Raw genomic sequence first — 27,684 nt, forward strand, 5'->3', positions numbered from 1 at the left:
TGGAAAAAATATGTATATTTTTCATGCAGTAGCAGGGTTATGGAACTGAAGACAACTCATACATGCATGACAACTAACACTTAAAGGCAAATCAGGTATTTTCTAGCATATCTTCTGTCTATATGTCTATGACAATTACTTTCAGGGCATGTTTCTGTTGGAACAGAGAATACAATTTTTTTAGTAGGGGGATAACTGGAGATGATGAACCACTTTCTTTTGTTAGGTGACAATCTCCTATTGCATATAAAAGGACAAACTATTAACCTTCCCTTGATGTCACATCCTCCCATTTCTCTAGTTCCCTCCACAGCAAAGCTCCCTGTAAGAACAAGAGTTATATATGTTACTGCTTTATACTTCCCTTCATCATAGTCTTTGCATGACTTTTTCCACTGACTTCAGTATTCCTCCAAAACTGTCATTGGTGCCAATGACCTCCCTTTGCCAAATTCAACAGTCACTTCTTTTTTTGTACCTTGATTTGTCAGTGGTATTTCATAGAAAGTACTCAGTTCTTCCTGAAACACTTATGTGTGTCTATTCTTCCCTGTTGACCCATATCTAGATGTCATTGTGTCCTAGGTCCCCTTGTTTTCTTTATTTACATGTTCACTCTACTAAACCTCATCCAGTTCTATGGTTTTAAATCTCATTTATATGCCAATGTTCTCAGACCTGTATTGCTGGTTCACACTTCTTCCTAGAAATCCAGACTCACATAACTAACTGGCTTCTTGACATTCCATATGGCTAAGAGACCTCTCAAATTTATCATGGCCCAAACTGACTAACTTTCTCAGCAAAAACTGCCCTATGGTCAATCTTCCATACATCAGAAGTAGAGCCTTTGTTCATGTGGTTACTGATGCTAAAAACCTAGGACTTACCCTGTATTTCTTTCTACCCCATATCCCACATCTAACCCATTGGCACATCTTGTTAATCTCTATCTCAGGAACATAACACATCAGTGCCTTTTGTCTCGATTTCCAGAAAAATTCCATCATTACTTTCCTGCTATATCCTTCTCATTGGTCTCAGTCTGGCTCTTTGGACCAATTTTTTTCATTCACAGGAAAGTGAGCTTGTTAAAATATAGACTATGTCTCTCCACCACTTAAAAACTTCCAATGGCTTCTCTTTGTAGTTCTAATGAAACCAAATCTTACAGAATCAGAGACAATCTGGTCCTGATCTCTTATCAAATCGCACACCATGTTCCCCTAATCCACCATGCTCTAGCCACTCTGCTTTCTTTCTCCAACATGCTAAAATTGAGGCATTTGCATTATTTGGTCCTTCCAGCTAGAATGCTCTGCTACTACCTCATCATTGAGTTTCACTTAATCATTGCTTCTTTAAAGAGTCATCCCCAAATCTAGCCAATGGAAAGTTGCCTTCTCAGTATTCCTTCTACATATCTCATTTTTCTGCAGGGCATTTGTCACCTTATACTTTTTTTGTCTATTATTTTTGGATCTCCACACCCCTCCCCTCCAAAAAATTAGAAAAGGTAAGAAAAGCTTCGAGGAAGCAGGGATAGTATCTGTATTATTTCCCGCTGTATCCCAGTGCCCAGAACAGGGCCTGGGTCACAGTAAACCCTTGATGTGTATTTTTCAAATGACTGAAGAATGTTATTTACAACTTTGTTTTGATTTGATCATGACAGCAGTGAAAACTGCTGGATCATGCTGGCTTGAAATTGTGCTTTTTCATGATACAGAAGAGGCCTGTGGAGTTGTATAATCAAAATTGAAGCTGGAAATTATATGGAGTGAAAGGAGCTATTTTTATTTTGGAAGCATAACAGGAGCTCAAAAGGGCTTTAATGGCCAGAACTGCATCTATGATTTCTCTGCACTTAGATTAAGGAGGCTATGAAGTGGGCAGAGTGGACATAACAATGAATGTTGACACTGGCCGAGTTCATAGATGAATTCCGCAATTAGACTCTGTACCAGTCAGTGGGTCACTTGTTAGAGAAAGAGGAGGCCCTCAGGAGTATATATGTAGGATCCTCCTTACATTGTGAGGTGTCTATACTATAGGGACAACACTATTGATTCAAGAGGTGGAGAAGCCGGCTTATATTCTACCACTCTCTGCTAAACAGGCAAAATGATCCCAAATCCAATAAGAAACTGCCTGTTCTCAACTGATTAAAGGGAAAAAGATAAATAAGTAAAACCCAGGCAAATGTGTGTGCATGCATGTCTGTGTGTGTGTGTGTGCGTGAACAGGGGTGAGAAAAATCTATGTTGATAAAATAATTTGGGACAGAGCAGTAAATGACTAAAACCTGGGAAACCTCAGCGGCAAGAGAATGGCCTCAGCTGTCAGCAGTGAGTTGACTAATACTTGTCAGCTCAAAACAGTAAAAGCAGTGACAGCTTTTCACATAAGACTCATCTTCCATGGAGCATAATGAGCTGGGGGTGGGTGGTGGACAACAACGGTTCGCTGTATCAAAAATTCATTTCATTGCAAGGACTACATTTCAGCAAAGGGAGCCAGCTGACCCAGCGGCTGGTACACGAGGTTCTTCCTGCCTTGCTTCAGTGCTCTCTCTGATTGGCCTCCTTCAATTCCATCTTCCAGGTTAATAATAAAAGATTCCAGTTCTGTAGCAAAAGTTCCAAGGTTAATGTAGGAAGTTTTCAGTGAAAAACTTATCACACTACCTGGTCTGTTTCCAAGAGTTCAGCATATGGCCTATGTGCCTGACACACATTAGACAGTGCCCACAATTTCAAAGATGCCCCTCTGTGGGGCTTATTAAAACTGGGAGAATGACTTGGAAACTAAAGGGAAGATATATATTTTTATTTGGTGGTTATGTTGATAACAGCATAATTGTGCTTGTCATCCTTTTAAAGGAGAGCATGCCTGCGTACAAAAATGGGTAGAAGAGCCGATAAATCAAAGGTGATGATGAACTCCTTTGGGTCTTAAGGGTTATTTTAAGATGTTCAATTTGTAATCTGTAGTAGAGAACACATAAACATCCCATTGACGCATCTATTTTGGACCAGAGATGTCAGGAAGGCTTTGGTTTACACTTTAGCTCTGTGTGGGGGGTAGTCAGGCTTGTGACACCATCTCCGATAGCCTGCCAAGTAATATGTGGCATTTCAGAATTTTATGCAAAAGAGTCAAGAGCACTCCACTCATGAAGATAAAGCCTCTTCCTTATTTCCTTTAAACATTTTCCATTTTATCCCTACCTCTCAAACTAAATCTGCTAACTTTGGCCTGCCCTAATTCAACCAAGCTCTGATTTGGTACCGCCACCCTCTGTGCCCGTCCTCAGAGCATCACGAAGCAAACTGTCATTACACGGAACTGGTGAGTGAGCAATGAGAATGTACCCTTCTGATTGGAAGCACTGTCACTCATAGTTCTTAGAGTTGGTGGCTTCTTGAGGGAGACCTGAATGAACCCTGAAGTTCACCTGGTGGAAAGGTATGAGCATTTTTAGAAAATAGAACTGAGTGAAGTCAGTGTTCACCTCTGTGGATGAAGCCTAGGAGACTCCTCAAAAGAAATGTGAGCCCACCTGCTTCTTGGCTATGCCCTTCCACATCTTCAGCACTTTGCTTTTCCTCTGGACCATTCTCATCTTTCAAGAAAACCACAGAGGAAAAAAAAATACATCAAGTCAGTTTATGAAATATCTCTTCATGGCTAATATGCAGCACTGAAATTAATTGTAACCAATGTACCGTGACTCCCCAAAGCACGGCAGAGAGAGGAGTCAGGCATGAAACAGAAAAATTACCTACATAAATAGGTACATTTATATTCGTCCCTTCTCACATGATTTGCTTGATGAAATATCGGACTAAACAAAATTCACTCAGCAGTACTGGTAACATTTCACTCCCTGCACAGCATTTCCCAAAATGCAATACAGATTTTAATTCCAATTTGCTTTATCCCTTAACTCAAGCAATATGTACTGTGTAAGGAGACTTAAATTTCTGTGCCCATTATTTTCCTGTTTGATATATACTGCAAGAAAAAAATCTTTTTTCACTTAACTTACACATATCTATGCTATGAAATATTTCACCATGAACAGATTATGTGGGTCAAGTTTATGCCATAGTACATAACTCCTTGAAAAATAAATAGCTAGACAGGTGCAAAGGTGGCTCTATGCTGGAAGCTAGTTAAAATTTTCTTTTGCCTTAAATTGTGTAATATATATCTATGGATTTATGTGTAGAAAAACATAAAATTTTCAAAGGAAAACACAGGCATTTTATAAGTCATTGCTGGGAGGGTTTCCAAATCCCTTTTTGTTTGGAAGTTGTTTTTAAAAATGATAAATCTACATCAAGACACAAAAATGAAATATAAAACATGTGGCTAGAGTACAGAAACCAGAAACACAGAAGTTAGCAACATATATTACTATGGATTAAAGAGACAGGTTCTTTATCTCTCAGGTGGTGGAATCTATCACTCCTCTCCTTGAATCTGGATTGGTTCTGTGACTTACTTAGATCAATAAAATTTAGAAGTGATGTTTTGGGTCCTCTATGTCAAGGCCTCAGAGGACTAGAACTTCCTACTTTCTTCATCTGGGCACCCAGCCACCATGTTGTAAAAATGCTCAGGCTATCCTAGCAAGGAGAGAGAGACAAATACAGAGAGAGAAGGGCCATGTGGTGGAGCATCGACGGGCCAGATGCCTGGGTGAAGCCTCCTCGCACCTTCCAGTCCAGCCCAGCTGCTCGCTGAATGCAGTCGAATGACCTCAGTCAATGCTACAAGGTGAAAAAGAACCGCCCAGCGCAGCCCTTTAAAAATTCCTGACCCACAGTCAGGCTCAGATCACTTAACCTTGTTTTGCTGGAGTGCTTTGACACTCCATCTGCTACTACTACCAGCTCTTAATCCAGAGGCAAGAGGATGGGGAATCCTCCCCAGAAGATGACTCAGCTAGTAGAGCTAAAACAAGAGCCTCAGAAGCACTGGGGAAACATTTCACCAAGATGTTCTGAAAAATGACCTACTAGACAGAGTTGTAGAAGGAAAAACATTTGGAACTGATGTGAGAAAGTTTATAATAGCATGACAAAAATAATTAAGAATGACACTCTGAAGTGGGGAAGGAATGCAATCAATGAATACGTAAGCATGTATACAATTCCCTCTGCCAGCACCGTGCCACTTGTCATGGGGACACAGGTAACTTAATATGAGAGCCTGGGGCAGCTCTGTAACTACCTAAACCCAACGTTCCAAATGGCATGTTTACAAGCACCACATGACGATCTGACATTTTCTCTGCTCTCATTCTCCGAGCAGGCAGTGACACTGGCTTTTGCTCTAGGAAGGAAATAGCCAGCACTGTGCTCTTGGCTCCCCTAACAGGGGTAAGTTGGTGTAGGAGCACGTGACAGAAACCCAGGTCAGTATTTTCCCCCTTGCTCCCACCAAACACACTGAGTCAAGCCCGGGAAATGTGCCAGCTTTTCTGTCTTCTCCAATGGATGAACCCTTTAACAGAGATTTCACAAAAGGCTTGAAGTCTTCAGAGACAGCTGCCTTTGAAATTAGTCCACTTACCACATCTCCTACAGAATGGGGGTAAAAAAAAGCTTTATTGTGAAGAGAGGAAGATAAGCAGGGAAAGAGAAACAACAAATAACCCACAGGAAGGTGAGGAACTGGTTCCAGCAGTTCTAAATGCATGAAAAGGAAATTCGTGGTGAGACCCCCAAGTCCACCTTAAGTTAAATCTGGCTGTTTTCCTAATCTGCTCCTACTGGGTTTTTACCCTTATCTCTGTGCATGCTGCCCCACACCCTAATGCAGCTATCCAAGTGTCACACTCTTGTTTTCCACTTTGAGTCTTGTCTGCACAGTGTTCTAGTTGCAGTATTTCTGCCCTTTGGAAGCAAACTCAAGGAACACTTGGCATGTTTATCACGGAGTAAATCCATTCTAGAAGAATGCGGGACTGGCCATTTGAGTAACATGCCCTCAAATGAAAAGGTTTGGTATATTGCTTTCAATTTCTAAAGACAGTGCATCCTCAAATCCAGCAGGGGGAACCAGTGTAGAAGTCTTGCTTCCAAAGCCCAGTTTATGCATTCTCGGGCAATTAGATTAGCATTCATTTCACTCTTTTAGAAGGGCATTTTGGCTGGTTTATAACTTTCCATCCATTTAAAATGTCTCAAATGGCTGAGTTTTTAGTGAAACAGTGGGCTTCCAGGATAGGAAAAAAAATATCCCATTACACAGTTACCAGTAAGTATTTGATAAGAACAAGTTTTCTTTTTATCAGCCTTGTCTGTCTAGCTATCTTCACAGGACCCATAAACAATAAAAAGTTAAGTAGAGTGGGGAATGTAAACTTCTGGTTTTTAGAAGGGATTTAAAAGGCTTATAATAAATGTGAGGAAATACAAGGAAGTGACAACATACGTTAACTTGAAAAATGTCACACAGAAGCTAAATTCTCTCAGTTTAATACACCTTTAAGATCACATATTTACTTCAGATAATAAATTTCCATAGCCTTCTTGTTGAGAGGCACATAACACTGCTTTCCCATGTGAAAAAGCACCGTGATCTGTGACAATTCTCGTGGTCACATCACTTGTGTTTCTCCATTGTTAGTATCCTACCCCTCCCCCTTTCATATTATTCCATATTTATTGAGCATGTACTATGTGCAAGGATATTTCAGAAATTGTATAGAAAAAATAACAGACTCATACTGTAAAGATAATTCATGTAAGTGGGAGGAAGGCACCATTGGTTGGTCGATGGTAAAAATGGAATCCATGTTTATTTCTGTATGAAAGAGATTTACAAGGGCAAAATCTGAATGTTGGGGCCACAAATTGCTGTTCTGATCTTTGTAGTTCCTTTTGTGAACTGTGCAGGAGATGGGAAGAGAAAGGGGAAGCAAATCATAGCAAATTCATCCTATTGGAGAAGCAATCTGCTGTGTACTGCGTGCTGTGTACCGTTAGCTTTTCTTAGATGGTTTCTGAGATTTCCAGACTTGGGCAGAGCACATGCAATTTTAACAGCAGTGGTTTGTTGACTAGATTTTTGGTCCCAATTCTCCAGTCCCTGTAGTGGATAACACATCTCAGAGTCCTCTCACTGTGGGCAGAGAACACTTTGTGTACAACTGATGCTGGGCTTGACCATGCGTCTTGATTTAGCTAATGAAATGTTAGTGGGTATGAAGTTAAAGGGCTTAACTGTGCTACACAATTGGACTTGGTGTTTGTGCTCCCTCACATTTGCCATAACAAGATGCCCCTGAAGATACTGGTTTAATGAGGCTGAAAGATACATGGAGCAGACTTAAACCCAAGCCATGGTTTGAAGCCAACCTGAGGCAATTCATAGCTTCAAACTGCCCAGCTGAACCCAGCCTACTTCAGCAGAGACATGGTCAACTTGCAACTGGTAAGCATGAGAATAAATATTTTTGTATAAGGCACTGTATTTTGGGATGATTTGTTACACAGTATTATTGTGACAATAGGGGATTAATACAAATGTTATATTAATTTTTCTTAGGTCAGGAAGGCCCAAAGTTATTTTTTTTTAAGTTAGCACTCTTTTATTTAAAAGGAACTCAGTCTTTAATTTTGTATTTTTGCCAGCCAGCTACAGCTTCATCTCACACACTCCAAAATTCTCTAGAAGGTACACACACACTCAAAAAATAAATTCAGCATATTTAAAAGAGGAATGCTCTCAAAGAGCATGTACTGCCATCAATGATGTTTACATTATATTTAAGAGAGCTATGTGGGCAGCCGGATGATACTGCGAAATATCTGATAACATTTATTGAATAATGGCTATGTTCCTCTCAGTGTCTAAGTTATTTGCATAGCTTATCATATTCAATTCTTATAAGAACCCAGTGAGGTAGGTGTTATTTTTATCCTTACTTCATAGATGGAGGAACCAAGGCACAGATGTTAAGAAATCTGCCTAAGATCTCATAGATAGTAAGTGATGGCCCCAGGGTTTCAGCCCAGTCAGCTGATATCAGAGCCCACTACTGCCTCCTGGGAAACATAACATTGTTGTCTATGCAAAATAGTCAACTTGTGGGTCAGCAAAAATGAAAAAACAATACTTCACGTAACAACAGCTGAGGAAGTGAGCTACGATCTCATATGGGTCGGCAGAGAGCATTAAGAACACGGAGTGGCCCACTCTTCTGACACTTCAGTCAGGCGAGCAGAGGCTACAACTCCGAACTTGTTTTTTATTTTGGAATAATTTTAAACAACAGAAAGTTACAAGGACAGTACAATAAACTTTTTTCCTGAACATACTGAGAATAAGTTGCGAACATCATCACCTCTGTCACCCTGAGTATTTTAGTGTATGTTTTGTATAAACAAGGACATTCTCCTCCATAACCGCAGTGCAACCAACGAGATCAGGAGATTAGCACTGATGACATTCCTGCTAGCTAAGCCACAGACCACCTTCAGGTCTTGCCAATTTCTCAGTAACATCTTTTACAGCATCTAGGACCACATACTCAGGTGTCATGCCTCCTTAGCTCCTTCCATCTGAGACAGAGATGGCCTCCTGATCTCGCCTAAACTCTGTGCTGGGTGTCTGCACCTCTTCCCCTTTACGTGCCTACCTTTGCTCAGCCTTACTTAATGTCTTTAGGAAGGAAGAAAGGAAAGAAGAAAAGGAGGGAGGGAGGGAAACAGTTCCAAACACTTAAAAATTTGTCCTGGAGGTGTCATCAGCCAATTCATCTATAGTTAACCCTTGAGAAACATGGACTTAACTGTGTGGGTCCACTTCTATGTGGATTTTTTTCAATAATTATATTGGAAATTCTTTGGACACTTGTAACCATTTGAAAAAACATTTTTTCTTCAGCTTACTTTATTGTAAGAATATAGAATATAATACATATTACATACAAAATATGTGTAATCTACTGTTTGCATTATCAGTAAGACTTCTGGTCAACAGGAGGCTACTAGTGGTTAAGTTCTGGGAGTCAACAGTTAGATAGGGATTTTGGACTGCACAGGGGGGTCGGCATCCCTAACCCCTGCATTGTTCAGGGTCAATTGTACTCAATAAAACTGTATTTTTTTGAATATTGGCTATGTTCCTCTCAGTGTTCCTCTAGATTAATCTTAGAAAAGTACGTTCCTGAGTTGGCTGCCTCATTATTCTAGTGGAAGCGTCATGTGCATCTTTCAGGGCAGAGAAAAGGGGCATGGTGGCTGGTCATCATGTAACATGAGTGGTGACTGTGGCCTCCTACACACCTCCTCAGCATCAGGCATTTACATGCTTAGACCCCTCATGCCCATTTCTGTGAATCCCACCACAATCCTATTAAATTAGACTTTTATTTGTATTTTTACAGATTAAGAAATTAGGTGTTGGTGGGGGACAAGTGACTTCACTGAAGTCCCAAGGTTAGTGGCAGAGCTGGGACTTAAACTCACGTCTGGATTCTGCCCAAACCTAAGGTCTCTCTTGCCTAGCAGATTCCCGTGACCTCTTCTGGCCTTGGATAGCTAAACTCTGCGTCTTCTGCTTAGATGTCTTTGCTTTTTCTGTGGTATCCTCTGCTCCCAGCACAGTACCTGAGACCCAGCAGGGGCTCCACAAACACTTGTCAAGCAATTAAAAGGAAAAAAAAAAAAGTCATTTCCTCCTAAGCAGTAATTCTTCTTTTTTTTTTTTCTTGAACCATGTTCCAGTTCTCAAAGTAGAAAAGATATGCTATCAATCCAAGCCTCTGGTTGAATCTCATTAAATTGTGGATTTGTTTTAAAATGTCACGTCTCTTTGATCACAAATAATGGTTCCTAAGAATCAAATGTGGTGGCATGCAGGGAACACAAGGAGTCAGAGTCTGCCTGCTTCCGCCAGCCCCTGTCCAGCCTCCATCCCCTCTCTCCGGGTCTGTGGTGACGGCTTCCCAGTGGGTTTTGCTGCTCCAGCTCTTGTCCTCAAAGTCTGTTCTCAACAGAGAAGCCAGACGGTTTCTTTTAAAATGTTCATGCCATCCGCCTACTCAAACGCTCTAAAATGCTTGAAGGCAACAAGACCTTGCGGGGTGGAGGCCCCTGTGGGGAGCCTGACTTTCTCATCTCCTTGCTGCCTCTCTCTGCTCCTGCCACACTGGCCTCACTGTCTGTCCCTCCAGCACTCTGTGGTCTCTTCTCCCAGGTCTTCGGGCTGCCTGTCCTCCTCAGCCTGCTGTGCTTTGCCTCCAGTTCCTACAAGTCTTTGTCCAAATGTCCCCTTTTCAATGAGGGTCAATGCCGAATACTCCACTTAACTTTATAATTTCCCCCCACCCCACCCCCAACACACCATCCTCCTTTACCTGATCTAATTTTTATTTTTGACCTTTTCAATCACCTATTATCTTCTAATACATAATTCCGGTAGGTATTATGTTCAGAGTTGATGTCCGTCTGCCCCCTCTTGAATGCAAGCTCCACCTTGGCGAGGATCTTTGCTTCACTGCCTAGTCTCCTAAGTACCCAGGATGAGCCCATGGTAGGTGTTTAATGAGTATTTATGAATTAATAAACTATGCTTTTCCTGTACTTGGTCTTGTATGACCAGTTCAAAAATTGTTCACAGAAAAAAATTTCAGGGGAAAAAAAAGGAAAATTTTCTTCTTTTCCAATAAGGTTATATCATGTGGGGCAGAATTTTTCAAGGAAGGTAGATGAAGCCCGGGCACTTGTTGAAGACACCTATCAACATTTTGTCTTCTTACTGGACCAGTTATCCTGAAGGTCCCCTTACCTCAGGCCAGGGGAGAATATGTGTGGAACGTTTTACAATACAGTTATCCAGACCAGTGACTTAGCAACTTCTTGGAAGGCGGAGGAGCACGCATAGCCTTGAAAATGCTGAGCAGTGTTCTCCCGGCTGTTAGCACCTGGTTGTACTCAAAATAAAATCAAGGAGTAGTACAACCATGCCTCACTCACAGAGGGTGTATAAGACCCACGGTTGGTCTTCAGTGATAGGACAGAGAAGGCAATCATCTTGGTCCTCTTTCTAAGAATGTCCCCAAACAGCATACTTGTGCATGTAAACGAAGAGGAAAAGATTGAACTTATTATTTTTAAAGCATATGTATCCTTTAAGGAAGGCTTAAGTGTGACACGTGTTCAATGAAAAGAAACATGGAAACTGTGTGTGCAACTGTCCCTTCCATATATTTTGTGTGATGGTAAGTGGAGCGCCAAGTGTTCAATAAGAAGCTCAACAAATGCTTGCAGGAGGCCTGAGCCCTGCAGCCTCCCACAGTGAAGGTGGGACCCTGGAATACACAAACTTGCCCGGGGAGTATCTTGGTGTAAAAATAGCACAAGGTGGTGCACCAGAGAGCTATTTTCAATATCACACACAACCTCTTAACAGAGAACATATGGTTCCTCCATATGGCATGTTAATACAAATATTTTTACTCTGATGTGGTTAGTTTTTAATCCAAGGATTTCCAAGTACTTTACAAACACTATTCATTAACAGCCTTCCCTGGGGAAGTTGCACTGTCTCACAGAGATACTGAGCATCCTGCACGAAATCAATAATCATTAGGGAATGACAATAATAAGAAATAAATTAATGTAGCATTTTAGAAAAGATTAAGAAACCAACATATGGGAATTAAACAACTTTCCCAAAGTCTTTCAAAGATTTCATGGTGCAACTAAGGTTAGAAATCAACTTATGCTGATGCTCATGGTTATGGTTATTCTACTAGTTGACTTATGCTGGAAAATTGACCATAAATTACACTGGCTTTCAGGTATGCACATAACCTGGTTTCTATACCATAACTGGGAAAATTATGACCAAAATAAAGTTATCATGGTAGCATTACAATGGGATGTTTTTGCTCTCTTTTCTCTTGTAAACAAAACAATTGTACTTTCCATTAACTTTAAGCCCTAAGGTTAAATTTCCTTCTAAAAACTACATTTCCCTCTATTGTCCTTTATGTTTCTGAACCAAGATAACTGGTGTGCCTACACATTTGTTTAAAACAGATGCACATTGTGCTCTATGCAGATGTTAAATACAGAACTGGCAGGATGAAATGCTATTTTGCTTTTTTGTTGAAAAGAAAGTATATAAAGATGCTCTTTGAATAGAAGAATCAGTCCATGAATAAATTCAAAAGCTATCAGGTATCTTTGTCATCAATTACTGTTCACTGAGTACCTACAAAGTTCAAGATGGTGGAGAGGAAATAAATTAGGTTATTCAGAAGACAAAGCCTTTTCCTCGGGGCATCAACAAGAGAAAGATGGATGGAGTGGTTTCATGAGACGTATCTGCCCGCACAAGGTGAAACTGAGGCTAGAGACAATTATTCAGAGAAAAATATGAAATTTTATCACCTATGTGTTGAGCTGCAGCATTAAATGAGGAAAATCTGAGTAAGTGTTAGGTTCTCAGCTTTACTTTGTTCACATGGTTCTTTGGGAAATCACTGAAGATGTACACATGCCGAGGGCAAGCGTCCCTCAGGGAGGCTACATTCGGTATATGTACATTCTACATTCCAAGGGCCAGCAGTCCCACATTACTGTGGGGAGTGAAAAGCTCATTTTCATGTTTCTGCCATTTTCTCCCTCTAAAATAGTTGCTCCTTCAGTGTTCAAACATGCTATTTTAAGTGGTGAAATTAAAAATTTTTAGATGTTGATTTGGAATTTTGAAGTTCAGGATGAAAGCAATGTATGGGTTTTCCATAATTCAGTATGAACTTTTTAATAAAAATTTGCCCTCATTCAAATTATAATCCTGCAGAGGATAAAACTTGACAACCACTCCTAAGCTTATTAACTATAAAAACAACAGAGTTCTATATTCATATTTTTTTCTCTTTTTAAAAGTTGCAGAATTCCAATAATGGTTTTGTTTAACCAAATGTTTTCTTAATAGCTATTTGACAGCACTAAAATAAACATCAACATAGTATTCCCTTTATTTCACATGAAAATAATTCACAAGTGCAGACACCATAGGCCTTTAGGCAGAGAGAGCAAATGTTCGATTGATGTCCCAGGAAGCTGTCTTCCCCAAGGTTCCTGGTTCTCTTTCTAGAGGAGAAACTTGGAAGTTACTCTGGAGTAGTGGTTCTCAAATGTCATTGTGCACCAGCATCCTTTGAAGGGCTTGTTAAAATACAGATCGCTGGGTGCTGGGGTAGCAGATCTGGGGTGGGGCCTGAGCACCTTCATCTCTAACAAGTTCCCAGGTGCTGCTTTTGTAGGCCCCACACCTGGAAACCACTGCACTAGGTGTAGAGTCTCAATGGGTAAGAACAGCAAGTGTGATACTACGTTTTTTCATTCGTTATATATGGCAATGAACAGCCCACTCTTTTTTTTAAAAACTTTTTATTAAGGTATGATTGATATACACTCTTATGAAGGTTTCGCATGAAAAAACAATATGGCTACTACATTTACCCATATTATCAAGTCCCCACCCATACCCCAATGCAGTCACTGTCCATCAGTGCAGCAAGATGCCACAGATGCACTATGTGCCTTCTCTGTGCTACACTGATCTCCCCGTGATCCCCCGCACCTTGTGTACTAAATACAACACCCCTCAGTCCCCTTCTCCCTCCCTCCCCACCTGCCCTCACACACCCCTCCCCTTTGGTAACCACTAGTTCATTCTTGGAGTCTCTGAGTCTGCTGCCATTTTGTTCCTTCAGTTTTGCTTCATTGTTATACTCCACAAATAAGGGAAATCATTTGGCATTTGTCTTTCTCTGCCTGGCTTATTTCACTGAGCATAATGTCCTCCAGCTCCATCCATGTTGTTGCAAATGGTAGTATTTGTTTCTTTCTTATGGTTGAATAGTATTCCATTGTATATATGTACCACATCTTCTTTATCTATTCATCTATAGATGGACACTTAGGTTGCTTCCATATCTTGGCTATTGTAAAAAGTGCTGCGATAAACATAGGGGTGCATATGTCTTTTTGAATCTGAGAAGTTGTATTCTTTGGGTATATTCCAAGGAGTGAGATTCCGGGGTCAAATGGTATTTCTATTTTTAGTTTTTTGAGGAACCTCCATATTGCTTTCCACAACGGTTGAACTAGCTTACATTCCCACCAGCAGTGTAGGAGGGTTCCCCTTTCTCCACATCCTTGCCAGCATTTGTTTGAACAGCCCATTCTTGATGTCATTAATGTGCTGTTCATTTTCCAACTTCTCCTGAGGCCACTAGATGAGTAATCCCTTGAGATGACAGTAATATTTCTTAAAATGAAAAATGACTTAGCATTTTCATGAAATCAATGTATAAAATTTTAACCGAACTTCCTATAAAATGTCACTAAAATTATAAGTAAGTCACCCTATCTTAAAATGTATTCATCATTGAACAAAACTTTGTGGCAGTTTCCTGTGTTCTGGACTCTGTGCCAGATGCTGTAGACACAGGACTGAAGACAGTGGAGCCCGCCCCAACCACCACACTGGGAGTTTACTGGGGAGACATTGGGGTTCACACATCCAAGTAAGTAGGAACACAATACTGAAGGAAGCAGAGAGGAAGCAGTAGGGTGGAGAGAGACCCAATACCATCCTGAGAGTCAGGGAACCTTTCTCGGTGGAGGCATGCTCCAGCAGAGACCTTTGTCATTGAGCAAATACTTTTTGAACACCCAGTCCCTACTAGACTCTGCCCTGTGGAGCTGTGTGGCCCACTGTAAGAGTTGCCAGCCACGTGTGGCTACTGGGCACCTGAAATGTGGCATGTCCAAATTTTGAGTATGGCACAAAAAAGTATGAAATATCTCATTAAAAATTTTTATGTTATGTGTCAAAATGACAATACTTTGGCTATATTGGGTTAAATCAAATGCAGAATTAAATTTAATTTTGCCTATTTCTCTTACTTTTCTAAAATATTGCTTCTCAGAAATTACACATGCATTTGTGACTCATGTTATATTTCTAATGGATGACACTGCTCTAAACATAACTAGGGAGGGAAAGAGTTGTGGAGTTCAGAGTCCAGTGGGGCAAATAGATTTTGTAGCTGCAGCTGTCAAGTCCCCTGAAACTCACCTCTGCTTTCTGTGTACTCCAGTGGCTCCTCCTCATGCCCTCTTGTGGCACTCTACCCTAGAGAGTTTTCTAGTCTCGACAGAATGCATGTCCTATGTAGCCAGTTTGGAAGCAACCCTCAACCAGTGATGGACAGGAGGAGGCAGTTAGCACCCTGTGTTTATGGCCCTTTAGTGGGACAACTCCACATCCACGTTGCCTCCCAGACTTCTGCAGGACCCAGTCCCAGCTGCCAAGGACAGTCTGCCTGCTCATGAGCTGAATTTGTTTCCTTCCCTTCCCTGTCTCACATCCCTACTTTCTTCCTGGCACTTCCTGGAATCAGGAGTGGGTGGATGGAGGTGTGAAGGATGAAGAATGTTGCCCACCTCTACTGCAAAATCTCTGAATTACCTCATTTATACTCATAACAACTTCAAGGTGCAGACATGATAAATACAGGTGAAGAAGTGATATCTGGAGAGTTTAACTTTCCAAAGTTCCATAGCCAGTAGGGAGTGAGAACAGGATTTGAGCCTCGGTTATCTGTCTCCAAAGTGAAATCTGTTAGTCACCATGCTAAGATGCTGCCTGGAATCCCACCCAAGCACATGGCCTGGGGAAACTGGGGGATTGGAGAGCTGCTACTGAGTCTGGGTACTAAGGGGCACATTGGTTTAAAGTGCCCATGAGATATGCAGTAGAGATTTTTCACTAGAAAGGAAGGGAAGCCAAATACAAGGAAAGGAAAAGCAGCTCAGGGGAAAGCCTCCTAAAACCGTACAAGAATTTTTTTTAAGTGGAGTGTGCATATGCAGGTTTACCCCATCATCCAAAAATTTTGGTTGCCACTTTTTTACAAAAGGCCTACATTAGTACCTGTTTTCGCTTCCCAGGAGAAATCTGAAGAGGATTTTTGCTTTTATGAAATGGCAGTTGCCTCTTTGCTTTGTGCCCTTTTGGCTTAGGAATGATTTCTTTCCTATCCAAAAGGAAGGTTCTACTTTCAGATATGGGGGAAACCTGTCATGGTCATTTTTTATATGCTTATGCTACTTGTTGAAATTCCTGGTTAGCTTTCTGTTTTTTGTCTTTTATGATCTTGTCTGGGTTGTATTTTTTGACTGATGGTCTGAAATAGTTTCTCCCAGTATCTGTTCTCTTTATGCCATAAATAGGAATATATCCTACTGTGTTGTCCTGGCCAGCCTAAGCGAAAGGGCTCCAGCCTCTTTTATTCATTTCTGCATACATTCTGCGAGCTCTACATCTACTTAATTCCTTCTTCTACATATGTCCGCTAAAGTCATGATTTCTTTCCCATCAAGCTGGGCTGTAAGAAGGTATCAGCTGTCTTTTTTAATTTAGTGTAAATCACTTTTATTTAGTAATTAACTTGTCACTTCTCCCAACACTACTAATAACACTCTAATTATCTAGTATTCCTAACTATAGCACTAGTTCTATAATTAATATACTGAGCATCCAGTCCTCTCGGTTTTGAATTTAAATATCCCCAAATTTCTACCAGGCATGTTCCAAAAAGAGTTATTGGGCTCTTATTTTGCTTTGAACAAATAAAATTCTATGTATATATTTTTTTATGTTCTCTTCCCAATGTATGTATCTTTCCCTTGTTTCAGGGCAATACCTGCTGGCAATCGATTACCTTCTTGAGATGATAATCACATTCTTAATAGCCACCTGAAACAATTAGTCAACAGACTTAAAGACAAGGAAAAATTGTCTAAGGGGGCTGATGTTATTTCAGACAAGTTAGTGTAAATATCAGAAGCCACATCAAAAGACACATAGGAACATTTGTTTCTTCTCTCCTGGTGACAAAGTAGGCCACAGATAATTAAGTCTTGCCAGTATGTTCAATACTATAGATATAAAATGACACACGAATCCCTAGCTGTAGTCTTCTGGCATGTGCTTTGTTCTTTCTGCCAAATTGGTCAATTTGCAGGAGTCTACCCTTATCTAATGTACTTTTTTTTGGATAACTGTACAGGAATTCCACTTGTCTCCTCTCCACAGAAATGTATGGGAAAAAAAATATTAAACAGCCTTGTGATCAAAGAAACGATAGATCTCTGCAAACAATTACAAGCATGCACAATGCGAGTCGATCAACCTCGTGGGCATTGGTCTATTCCCACACAGGTTCTAGGGACAGTCATTTAATATGCAGAGCCCCCTCTCTGACGCAACCTATGCAACGCTATGAGGAGGCAGGAGATGCAGCAGGGAGAAATAGAAGCAGTTCGATGGTGGGCAGATGATTGAACACTATGAGTGAGGAAAACCACAGGGGGACACTCCCACAATAGATTGGGAAAGGGTTTTTAGAACTTTCTATCTGCTTGGGAGCTTGCTTATGGAAATAAATTACTCTGCCTCTCCCAGTTCTCATTACAAATGTCAGATCGTCCTGGACTTGCTGGAACCAATTTCCCTGTTTTACCCCAGAAGATCTGTAGTTTGTAAAATTATCAAAATGGTTTTTTTTTTTACTTTTTTTAAAAGTATAGTTGACATACAATATTATATTAATTTCAGGTGTACAACATAGTGATTTAACATTCATATACATTGCAAAATGATCAACACTGTAAGTCTAGTTACCATCTGCCATCATACAGTTGTATGAATGTTTTTATCAGAAAAATCCCAAAATAAGCAGTACTGTAATGAAGGCTGCCTTGTGAGTGCAAGAGTCAATCCAAAACACGTCAGATTAGATCAAAAGTTTTTCAATCATGTGACAATATTTGGACAAATATTCAAATATATGCATATACCACCCGAACCTTTCAAAAGAATGGCAAGTGAAAAATTTCCTCCGAAACTGGCTATTAAATTTGTGATTAGAATCATTCACAATAACAAATAATTACAGGAAGGAACATTATGTATTCAAAATGAAAGATGACCCTTCCAAGTCAGTCTAATTAAAGCTAATTAAATTGTGATTTGGGTCAGTTTTAATTATAGCGAATAATGAGTCCTACAAAGGAGGCTTTAAGAGGGTTAAACAAAGACTTAAGCCTTGTGATTAGGAAGCAGCCACATACCTGGTTCATCACGCCCTTGAACAACTTCCTTTATTCATAGCCCAGACTGCCCACTCTTGCAAGAGTTTGCCATGTTTTCATGTAGCATCTCAAGTGAGCAATTTTGTAGATCTTCAAGTTTGGTCCCAGTAGTAAAATAAGAAGTCAGCCCTACTTATCTGGGGCTGTATGAAGCATTAAATATGGTGAACAGCTTTTAATTTCTCCTTTCAGTTTTGTTTTTCTTTTTGCCTCCTCTAGTATTAATTTATTAATCACATATATAACTTAACACATTATCTTTTTCTGACTCATGGGTTAAATAATACATTTTAATTAAGGCTCCAGTAAAATTAAAATGCAGATTTTTTAAAAGAATTCTCATCCAAGCATTTTGATAACAGTTGTTCATGAAAACAAAGGATTTTTTTTTTTTTTTTTGGTGCATTCAGTATCATTATTGAGGCATGCTGATGTAAAAAACAGCAAAGACAGAAAAGTCAGAGACTGGATTATTTTTCCCCATTAAAAGCCAAATCTGACACAAATTCCCTAAATGTCACCATTGCTATATACAGCCTCTGTGGTGCCAATATTTAGTGAGCAGTAAGGAATACTTACTGGCAGTCCATACATTATTCACTCTGCTTGTTGGAGAAGGTTATTGTTATTCACGTGATGGATAGAAATGCAAAATGAGTTCTCTGAGAGACCATAACCCTGCAGGTCCATAATTCTTCTCTGCCAGCAACCCATTAGTCATTTCAGTGGCTTAATTCTTGAACCTCTTTCTGTCTCCCTGAAGGAACTAGAGAAATCCTATGTAAAATGTATTCAACCTAAAAAGGGGACTCTCAGCTCTTTACCTCAAGTAAGAGACAAGGAAAGGTGTCATAAATAAACAGAAAGGAGACGGTTATCACGGCTTGGTGGTGGAGAAGCACATCTAAATATTTCCCGAGGACACAGGAAACATCTTTCTATGGTTATTTTAGAGCAGGGGTCAGCAAACTCTCGCCCACAGGCCTGTTTTTGTACAGCTTGCACACTCAGAATGGTTTTTACCTTTTTAAAGGGTTGTAATAAAAACAAAGAAAAATAGGTGACAGGAACCATATGTGGTCTGTGAAGCCAAAAATATTTCCCATCTGGTCCTTTACGGAAGTGTGCCGACTCCTGTTTTAGAGCAACCTGGTGGTTCACGGAAGACGGCTCAGCCTGGAGAACCACACATCTGAATGCCACGTAGAGGGGTGAGTCTTCATGCGGCTTACGAACTGACCTGATGTACTAAGGTAACTTTCATCTGCCTCCCATCCATGTCCACCAAGCATGGCCCCTTCTGCAAGGCGCAAAGCCCCTGCCTCTGATGTGGTCTCACTGATGCCGAGATCCCAGACGGTATCAGAAAGGACTTTGGACTTACACATGAACTTAAGTCAATAGGAAGTTTTAATACTTGAGCAGGTCCCAAAGAATCCTAAGTCAGAGACAGCCAGGATGGAGGAAGTCTTGGAATTGGACACTAGAAAACTGGATTATGGTGCCCAAATTCTTAGAGAGTCCTCCCTTCAAGAGGTGGAGCTTAATTTGTGTCCTCGTGAGTGTGTGCTGGATTTAGGGACTTGCTTCTAATTGGCAGAATATGGCAGAAGTGATGGTATGTCACTCTGAGATTAGGTTACACAATGACCACCACTTCTCTTGGGTCACTTGCTCTAGAGTAAGCCAGCTGCCATGTCATGAAGATACAGAGCGGGTAGGGAGAGGCCCATGTGGTGAGGAGCTGAGGTCTCTGGCCAGCTAAAAAGAAAGTGGCCAAGCCAGCCTCCCCCAAGAGAGGGTGAATGTGGGAGGTGTGGTGAGTATATGTGAACACTAAACTGCGTAGATGCCACAAATAATACATTATGCAGGTTTATCTCACCTTCGGTGAGCTGAGAGTATGAAGGACCCACCAGGTGGTTGAGTGAATTTTGATGTATTTTTATCCTATTTCCTTTTGTGGTCTACATTTAACTTCATAGACTACAGCTTCTCATGATCCATCCCAGTCCATCAGATCCTTCCTCTTTTGTGGAAATTTCTATGTCCAGAAGAGTGGGTTTCCTTCTAAGAAATCCCAGTATTGCCTACAGAGGATTACCTTCCAGCAATTTAAGATGCCACCCCTGGCCCTCTCCCCCTCCCTTTCTCCCCACCTCCCCTCTGTCCTTACCTCCCCTTTCTCCCTCATGGTCCCTCAGCTACCCATTCCCTGTTTTCCCTGCCCTGTGCACTTTGGGGCACCCCTGCCAGCAGACAGCATCCCAGCCTGCCTGCCTCCCACCCTCTCACCCCTACAACTTTAGCTCAAAGAACCTTGAATGTGAAACGTATTTCCATCTGATGCAGCCTCTTATGGGTACAAACAGTGGGGTCTGAACAGCTTTCAGGCGGGTGAACACACCCAGGTGCTGGGAGGTGGTGTGCCCCAACTCCACAGAAATTTCTATGCTCAGGCTCCTTTTGGACCTCTCCCTATGTACCTCTTTATCTGGCTGATCATTCGTACCCTTTAAATATATTTCTTTTACATATATATATATGTATATACATACATACATATATATACATACATACATACATACATATATATATATATATATATTCTTTATAATAACTTTATAATAGTAAGTGAACTCTTTTCCCTGAGTTCTATGAGCCATTCTGGCAAATTATTAAACCCAAGGAGAGGGTTGTGAGGACCCCCTTCCTTACAGCCAGTCAGTCAAGAGTATGGGTGGCCTGGACTTGCAATTGGCACCTGAAGTCGGGGTTGTCTCGTCCGAGCCCCTAACCTGAGGGGTCTGAGGTGAACTCTGGGTAGCTCGTGTCATAATTGAATTAAACTGGAGGACACCCAGTTGGTGAGGAAAACAACCTACACATTTGGTGTTAGAAGTGTTGGGAGTAGAAAGAGATCACAGTAGCAGTCGTAATACTTAGGCACTGTGCTAGATGATTAGATGTGTTTTCTCAGTCTTTACCCTAACTCCTGTGAGGTGGATTCTATCCTTGCCTCGTTTTTTAGAAAAGGCAGGTGAGGCTTCCAATAAGTAATGTGCCCAAATTCCCACTGAAGAAGTAAGGAGTTAGACCTGGTCTAACTACCCTGAGATTGTTTCCATACTCTGATCCCCACCTCCTTTTTGGCACCTGGAAAATACCCCAGCAAATTCATTGCTGCTTGATGACCTGAAATGACCTTCACCTCCCAAATTTCTGTTAATAAGGTAACAGAAATTGCTCTGGGGTAGATTTAGCTGTGGTCAAATAGCCACAGGTCTGATATTCAGGGGGCCATTCTCTGCCCAGGAAGAGGAAGATTTCAAAACCTAAATTATACACAAGGCAGGAGATACTAGAAAAGAAAGGGATTAATAGGCTTCCTGTAACTCCCACGTTCTGCTTTGGGGAGCAATGTTTGTATTACCATACTCACTGCTGTTTTAGTGCCTAAAAAAACTTTTTCAACAGTGATTTAGCGTAATTCAACTCTCCCCCCAGTAAAGCAAGCAGGACACTCCATTCAAAATAAATGATTTGCAGTTGTGGTGAATTCCCTTTGTCCATTTGCTTATTCTTTTGCTCAGTGATTTGGTCACCTACAAATACATACTGAGTGGCTGGCATTAAAAAGAGAAGGTAATTTCTATAAAATACTATAAGCCCTTTCACTTTAAGAGGTAAATATATAAGAAACTTTAGGGCTGCATTTGTTCTCAGTATATTTTTTATATATGAAGCGCTGTCTGCTTTGACTAGAGTTGAACTTTTGGAGTAGAAATCTATTACCTTGAAGATGAAAAAGTGACCAAGCGCCAGTAAGAACTGACAGTTTTTCAATCCAAAGAGCAAAGAGATTTTTACGAACTAAAACAAGAAAGACACAAACAAACAAGAACATTCCAAACTTATGTATGTTATAATTTGCAGGAAACTGGCTTTTTATCTGTTTGGCTAAAACTTCACTGTGAGCTCATGAAGGCTTATGATTCTTTTGGCTGGCACCTGCTGAAGAAATAATGGCAGACTGAAGGGAGAGCAAAGACAGACGGTCAGAAGCGGTTCTGCACCAAGGAAAGTAAAAATTATGAATCTCCTCGGGAAAGAATACACATGGCAGGGAAAAAAAGAATTGGGCCATACTTTTTCCAGGAAACCAGCAAGACTTCCTCCCTGCCCTGGATACGATTTTACTGGACCAAGTCAGTTTTCACTTCCACACTCAGGCTATTTAAAAAGGTGTTTTGTTTTCTGGATCTTTTTTACTGTGCAGAGGAAAAATGGGTATCTATCACCTAGAAGGTGTGGTAATAATAGTGATAATAATAGTGTTCCCAGCTACCATTTTTGAGTGCTTACTATGTAATCTGCATGTCAGATTTTATACTTGTTCTTATGATTATTTTACTACTAATCTGTGCCCAAATTCCAGGAAGGAATGATTATTATTCCTGTTTTATGGATGAGAAAACTGAGGCTTGGAAGAACTTAGCAAGGTCTACAGGCCTTTCAGTGCCAGACTTGCTGCCATGTAGGCTGTGCCCTTTTCTGCTGTGACATGTTTCAAGGTGCCTGTCCCGTGACTTGAACTAGGAAGACATTCTCAGCTTACTGTATGAAAATACTCATTGTCATACAACTAAATTCTGCAGAATTATATTTTAACTGGAATTTAAGTAAATTTCTGGGCATAGATACAATGTGAACTCATCACTATCTTCTGTTTCAGGACTTCATTTGCTTTGCATCCTCTGCCCAAATAAACATCCTCTTTGCACACCAATAACTTTCTTCTAAGGCATTTTTTTTTTTTTGTAGTTGAGGGATGTGATGTTTTAATTACGTTTCACAGGTTACTAACTTTTGGATCAATGAGCTAGACTGCTTCAGACCTGTCTCGGTGAAACTTAGTACTTGGAATCTAACACTACAGTATCGATGAATAAGCAGGAAAGCAAAAACCTCAGGATTCAGCTTCCTAGGATGGAATTCAAAATCCATATTTTGAAATCAGGTCTCAAACCCATAAACTGGCTCTTCACATTATTTCTACAACCTATTTTCTAGAATGCATCCTGAGGAAGGCTTGACCTACATAAACAACACTGAAGGACACTAGGTATTGAAACATGGAGCTGTAAAGTGATCAGAAAGCTACGCAGATGATAAGTCCAACTTTCTCAATTTAATAAGCGGTTGATAAGGAACTCAGGCAGCAGCTGAACACCAAGAGGAACAATATGTAAACAGGCTGCCAGTATACAAACATCAGGCTTCTAAAGACAAGGTTACCATGCAATCCAAATAATTTCTGAGTGTAAACAGAAGCTCAGATTTCGCCTTTGCCTGGGGCTGCCATTTAAAATAAAGCCACTCATAAACAGTACTATTGGCATTCCTTTGACCCACTGTCAAACACCTTGGAAATGTATGACATTTTAAAAAGTGAACGCTCAAATTTCAGAAGTCTAATTCCACACCACTTCCCAATGCACTCTGTTCCAGACCTATAGTACTGTGTACTTTTTACAAATTCTATCCGTATTAGTCACAGAATCTTTCCACAAGTCTGTCCTATGGGCGCCACAGACACAGCATATCTTTCCTTTTGCCTTTATTTACCCCTCAAATTTTTTTATCACTTCTCCCACCACATTTTATTTTATTTTCCTTTCCTATAGCCTTGCTCCCTTCACTTTGCCTCACCCCTGCTTCTCTCCCATCCTTAGCATTTATCTCTGGTTGAATACATCTTATCTACAGCTTCTCTCCACATGCCCAGAGTGCAAGGTGGGATTTTAAGCAGTGTCAATGCATCCTTGAAAATTCACTTTGATCGTTCATGATAAAATAAGAGAGGACAAGGAGAAATTGGTAACAAAACATATTGTTAGCCATAACATCATGTCCTCTTAATTGTATTTGTCTTAGAAAACACAGATGCAACAATACATCAGTCAACAATACTGCTGATGATGGACTGGTAGAATGCTCATCATCCATTCTTCCAGCTGATAGTTCCCGTTTTCTGCTGGGGACCCACTCCCTACTCCCGGTCCATGAGTTTCAAACAGAGTTGCCCTCCTCCCTCCCCCACCCTTCCACTCCCAGAATTGTCCTGAGTGATAATGGCCTTGTCAGAGCATTGCGAGTCCCTGGACATAGTGACTGACTCAAGTTTTACCAATCAGAGGCAATGAAACTCAGCTCCAGATATTTTGTTGGAGCTGTTTAGAAAGAAGCACACCTTTTTCATAGGGGTTGCTGAGGAGATAACTGGTGGCCACTTTGGCCCAGCAACAGGAGGATGTCTGAAACTGAGTCAACACAGAGGGAAGCAGAGCACAGAGATGGGGACAGAGATTCTGTCCTAATGCCAGTATTTGATTCCCTGATCCAGTATTACCTGGTTTTCTCAGACACAGGTTTGCCTAAACCAATTTGACTTGACTTTCTGTCCTTAAATATAAAAGTCTTGGCCTAGACAAACTATGTGGCACGTTGCCTGTGGTTCTCACACTTGGCTGCACATCAGCAACACTCTTATGTTTTAAAAATTACTAATATAAAAATATCCTTGGATGGGTTTGTGCAATCTTCTATGTAGCTTTCATCATTTTAAGGCTTTAGCCATGCTGAGCTCTGCTCTGATCATCATAAGAAAGTGCCTACTGAGTATATCACTGAATACGGAGATACTCTCTGAAGAGAGCTTCATAGACAATTCTGGGGTTGTCTTTTTGTCTATTTCTCACTTCTTTTGTATCCTCCATCCTTTCAATTTAGCGTTCTTGTGCCATCATCTACCGTCAATACTGTCTCTTAGAGGAGAACAGTGCCAGTTAAATATATACATATTTGAATTGGCTACAATACAATCCCCAATTTCCTATTACTCCTCTGATGGCACACTCAAAATGCAAATTTTCATGCACGAAGGAATAATAACTCTTGAAATAACATTTGGTGCCATTGAGGGCTTGAAGCTCACACTTGATTTAGTAGAGTTGCACAGACAGCTCAGTGTGACTGCTCAGCAAAAGTAACAGAATTTAAAGTCAGCAAATTTTGTAGGAGAGTAATTTAAAACAGAAATGGTAAGTATACAATGGCATAACCGAACGTCCACCTTTCACAGGTCCAGGGGCTTTGGAAGAGACCATCAAGAACATACAGATTAAAGCCTTCATTTGACAGAAACCAGAGACTTGCTAAGATCAATCGCCATTGACAGGAATCCAGAATTTTTATTCCCCCAACGTATCCACTCTTGAGCTCTCTACTCTTGAATCCTAAGCTTCTTAATTATATAAAAGAAATATTAAGGCTTTCATGCTTACATCTTCCTGCCTCTGCTTGCTTTCCATTAGTCATTCCATTTATAAAGTAAGTTATATATGTATGTATGCATGCATGTATGTATAATGGATTGGAGCACATTGTGTTTTTAAAAATGGCTTCACCAATACACGTCCTACTCCACATGTACTTTTAAACAATGTGATGTTGACACTCTCCATCAAGAGGTGGGGTCTATGTTCTCTCCCCTTTGACCTGGGAGGACGTGCTAACTGTCTCAACTGATAGAATGTGGTCAAAATGACACTGCATGATTTTCAAGGAAAGGCCACAGAAGGTGACTTGGGTCCCAACTGGCTCTTACTCTTGCTCTTGAGATTTGCACTTGGGGGCCTCTGAGTCAGTGTGTTAGAAGTCAGAGTCCCCTGAAATCCCTGAAGGGGATTCCAACCAGAAGAGACTAACCCCTCATGCTGGAAGGTCACATGCAGAGACTATTGCAAGCTTCAGAGATGCACAAGGAGCTCCATTTATTCTAGCCTTCCCAGCCTAGGGCTCAGTCAAATGAGTGAGTGAACATCTAGATGATTCCACCTTCCAACTCCTGCACTACTCTAGCTGATGCTCAGTGGAGCAGAAACAAGCTACCCCTGTTGAGCCCACCAACCCACATCACAGATTTCTGGGCAAAGTTAAGAGTTGTCATTATGTTAAGCTAATACATTTTAGGGTCATTTGTTATACAGCCACAGTACCTGCAACAGATATTTTTCCCTCTCTCCAGCTAAAAGCACTAACTTGTGGGAGAAAGTATTCAGGAGCCTGTCAGTCAGGGCGATTTTGGGAAAGAGGAACTTTCTTAAGCATGCAAAGGCTTAAGATTCTAGGGCTTAATATGCAAACACAAAACCTATGCCCGGCCAAGGAAAATGCAATGGGAAGGGAAAAAAATCGAAAAGAGATGAAGAAAACCAAGCCACCACCACACAGGTGCCTTTTAAAGGGTAAACACTGTTGCTCAGTAAGGAATACAAGACCAGGGCAAGGAATGGGAAGAGAAAAGAGTACAGGTAGAACGTTGTTGAAGGGAGGCTGTGTCTCAGAGGCTTGGTCACAGAAGGTGATGGGGATTCCAACTAGAAGAGGTCAACCATGGTCCCAGCAATAAGCAGGGGTGCATTCAAAAGGGCATGAAGAGTTTAATGAAGGGATATTTGAAAAGGTGTGAGCAGAATCACAGGAAGCAATAAAGGACAATTATGGAGAGGAGGAAGGGTGTGGTTAACTAGAACCAAACAATAGATAGAGATGGAGATGGCTTCCTGCAAGTGCTGTGGCCTGCGGCGAGGACACAGCTCTTTCTGCCTGGCAGTGAGAGGTCCAGGAGCATAAATATCCCAAGGACTTGTTTTTCTCCCGCCCTCCAATCTCCCGTGAACACATCTTCACTGCTCTAGCCCACACTTCCTCAACGTGCGGTAAACATGTGTTCTTGGCAGGGTGAGAAATAAAAGTCCCTTCCATAAGGCCACAGTACCCAAACAGATACCCAGCATATGTGTTGGATGAAAATTTCATGGTCAGGGGAGAGAATTAGGACAAAATGCCTAATTCTTGAGGTGGGTATGATAATGAAAAATAGTTTGAGAAACATGAGCTAGCCAACTTGAAGCTCAAGGGCAAAGAGTCCCATCCATGTAGCCCTTTGGTGACTGAGCACACAGGGCTTATTAAAATTCTTCCTGACCCTAACCTTTAGGTTTCTGTCTATGCATGGGAACAGACAGTGGTTATGATGGCTAATCCAGGAAAACTGTCTATCCAGCAGGACAACCAGTGAGGAGAATTAGCAAAATGTCCACAACCACAGTGAACCTTGCCATCAATAAGGAAGTTACCTTTGCCTTGGATATATTTTAACAGTTACAAAAAATGAGTAGGTAAGTCAAGGGCACACCTATAATTGTTTAACCCTTCATTAATTTGTTTATTTGGTACCATATAATGAACAAGCCAAATTTGAAAACAGGGCTGAAATAGAGATCCTAAACACTACACCGATTTTGTCTCTTCTCTCATCCTCATATCAAAATGATATTATATATATTTTTTCCTGGCCCAAACTTCACATGTGCTTTAAAAGAAAACTTCTGTTTAAGTTATCTGATTATAATGTTCT

The 27,684-nt window shown here is 40.8% G+C and overlaps 1 protein-coding gene across 4 annotated transcripts in view; it reads right to left on the minus strand.

Annotated features, from left to right (window-relative positions):
* Nucleotides 1-27,684, minus strand: part of MACROD2 (mono-ADP ribosylhydrolase 2) — a 2,035,411-nt gene that overhangs the window by 144,052 nt on the left and 1,863,675 nt on the right. For 3 of the 4 annotated variants that reach the window (XM_036892150.2, XM_036892149.2, XM_036892148.2), the window contains exon 11: nucleotides 3,563-3,625. The exons of the other annotated variant lie outside the window; for it this stretch is intronic. In XM_036892150.2, coding sequence (XP_036748045.2) covers nucleotides 3,563-3,625 — 63 coding nt within the window. The remainder of the gene's footprint in view (nucleotides 1-3,562; nucleotides 3,626-27,684) is intronic. 4 annotated transcript variants of the gene reach the window in all.

This window comes from Manis pentadactyla, chromosome 5, assembly GCF_030020395.1.
Source record: "Manis pentadactyla isolate mManPen7 chromosome 5, mManPen7.hap1, whole genome shotgun sequence".
NCBI lineage: Eukaryota > Metazoa > Chordata > Mammalia > Pholidota > Manidae > Manis > Manis pentadactyla.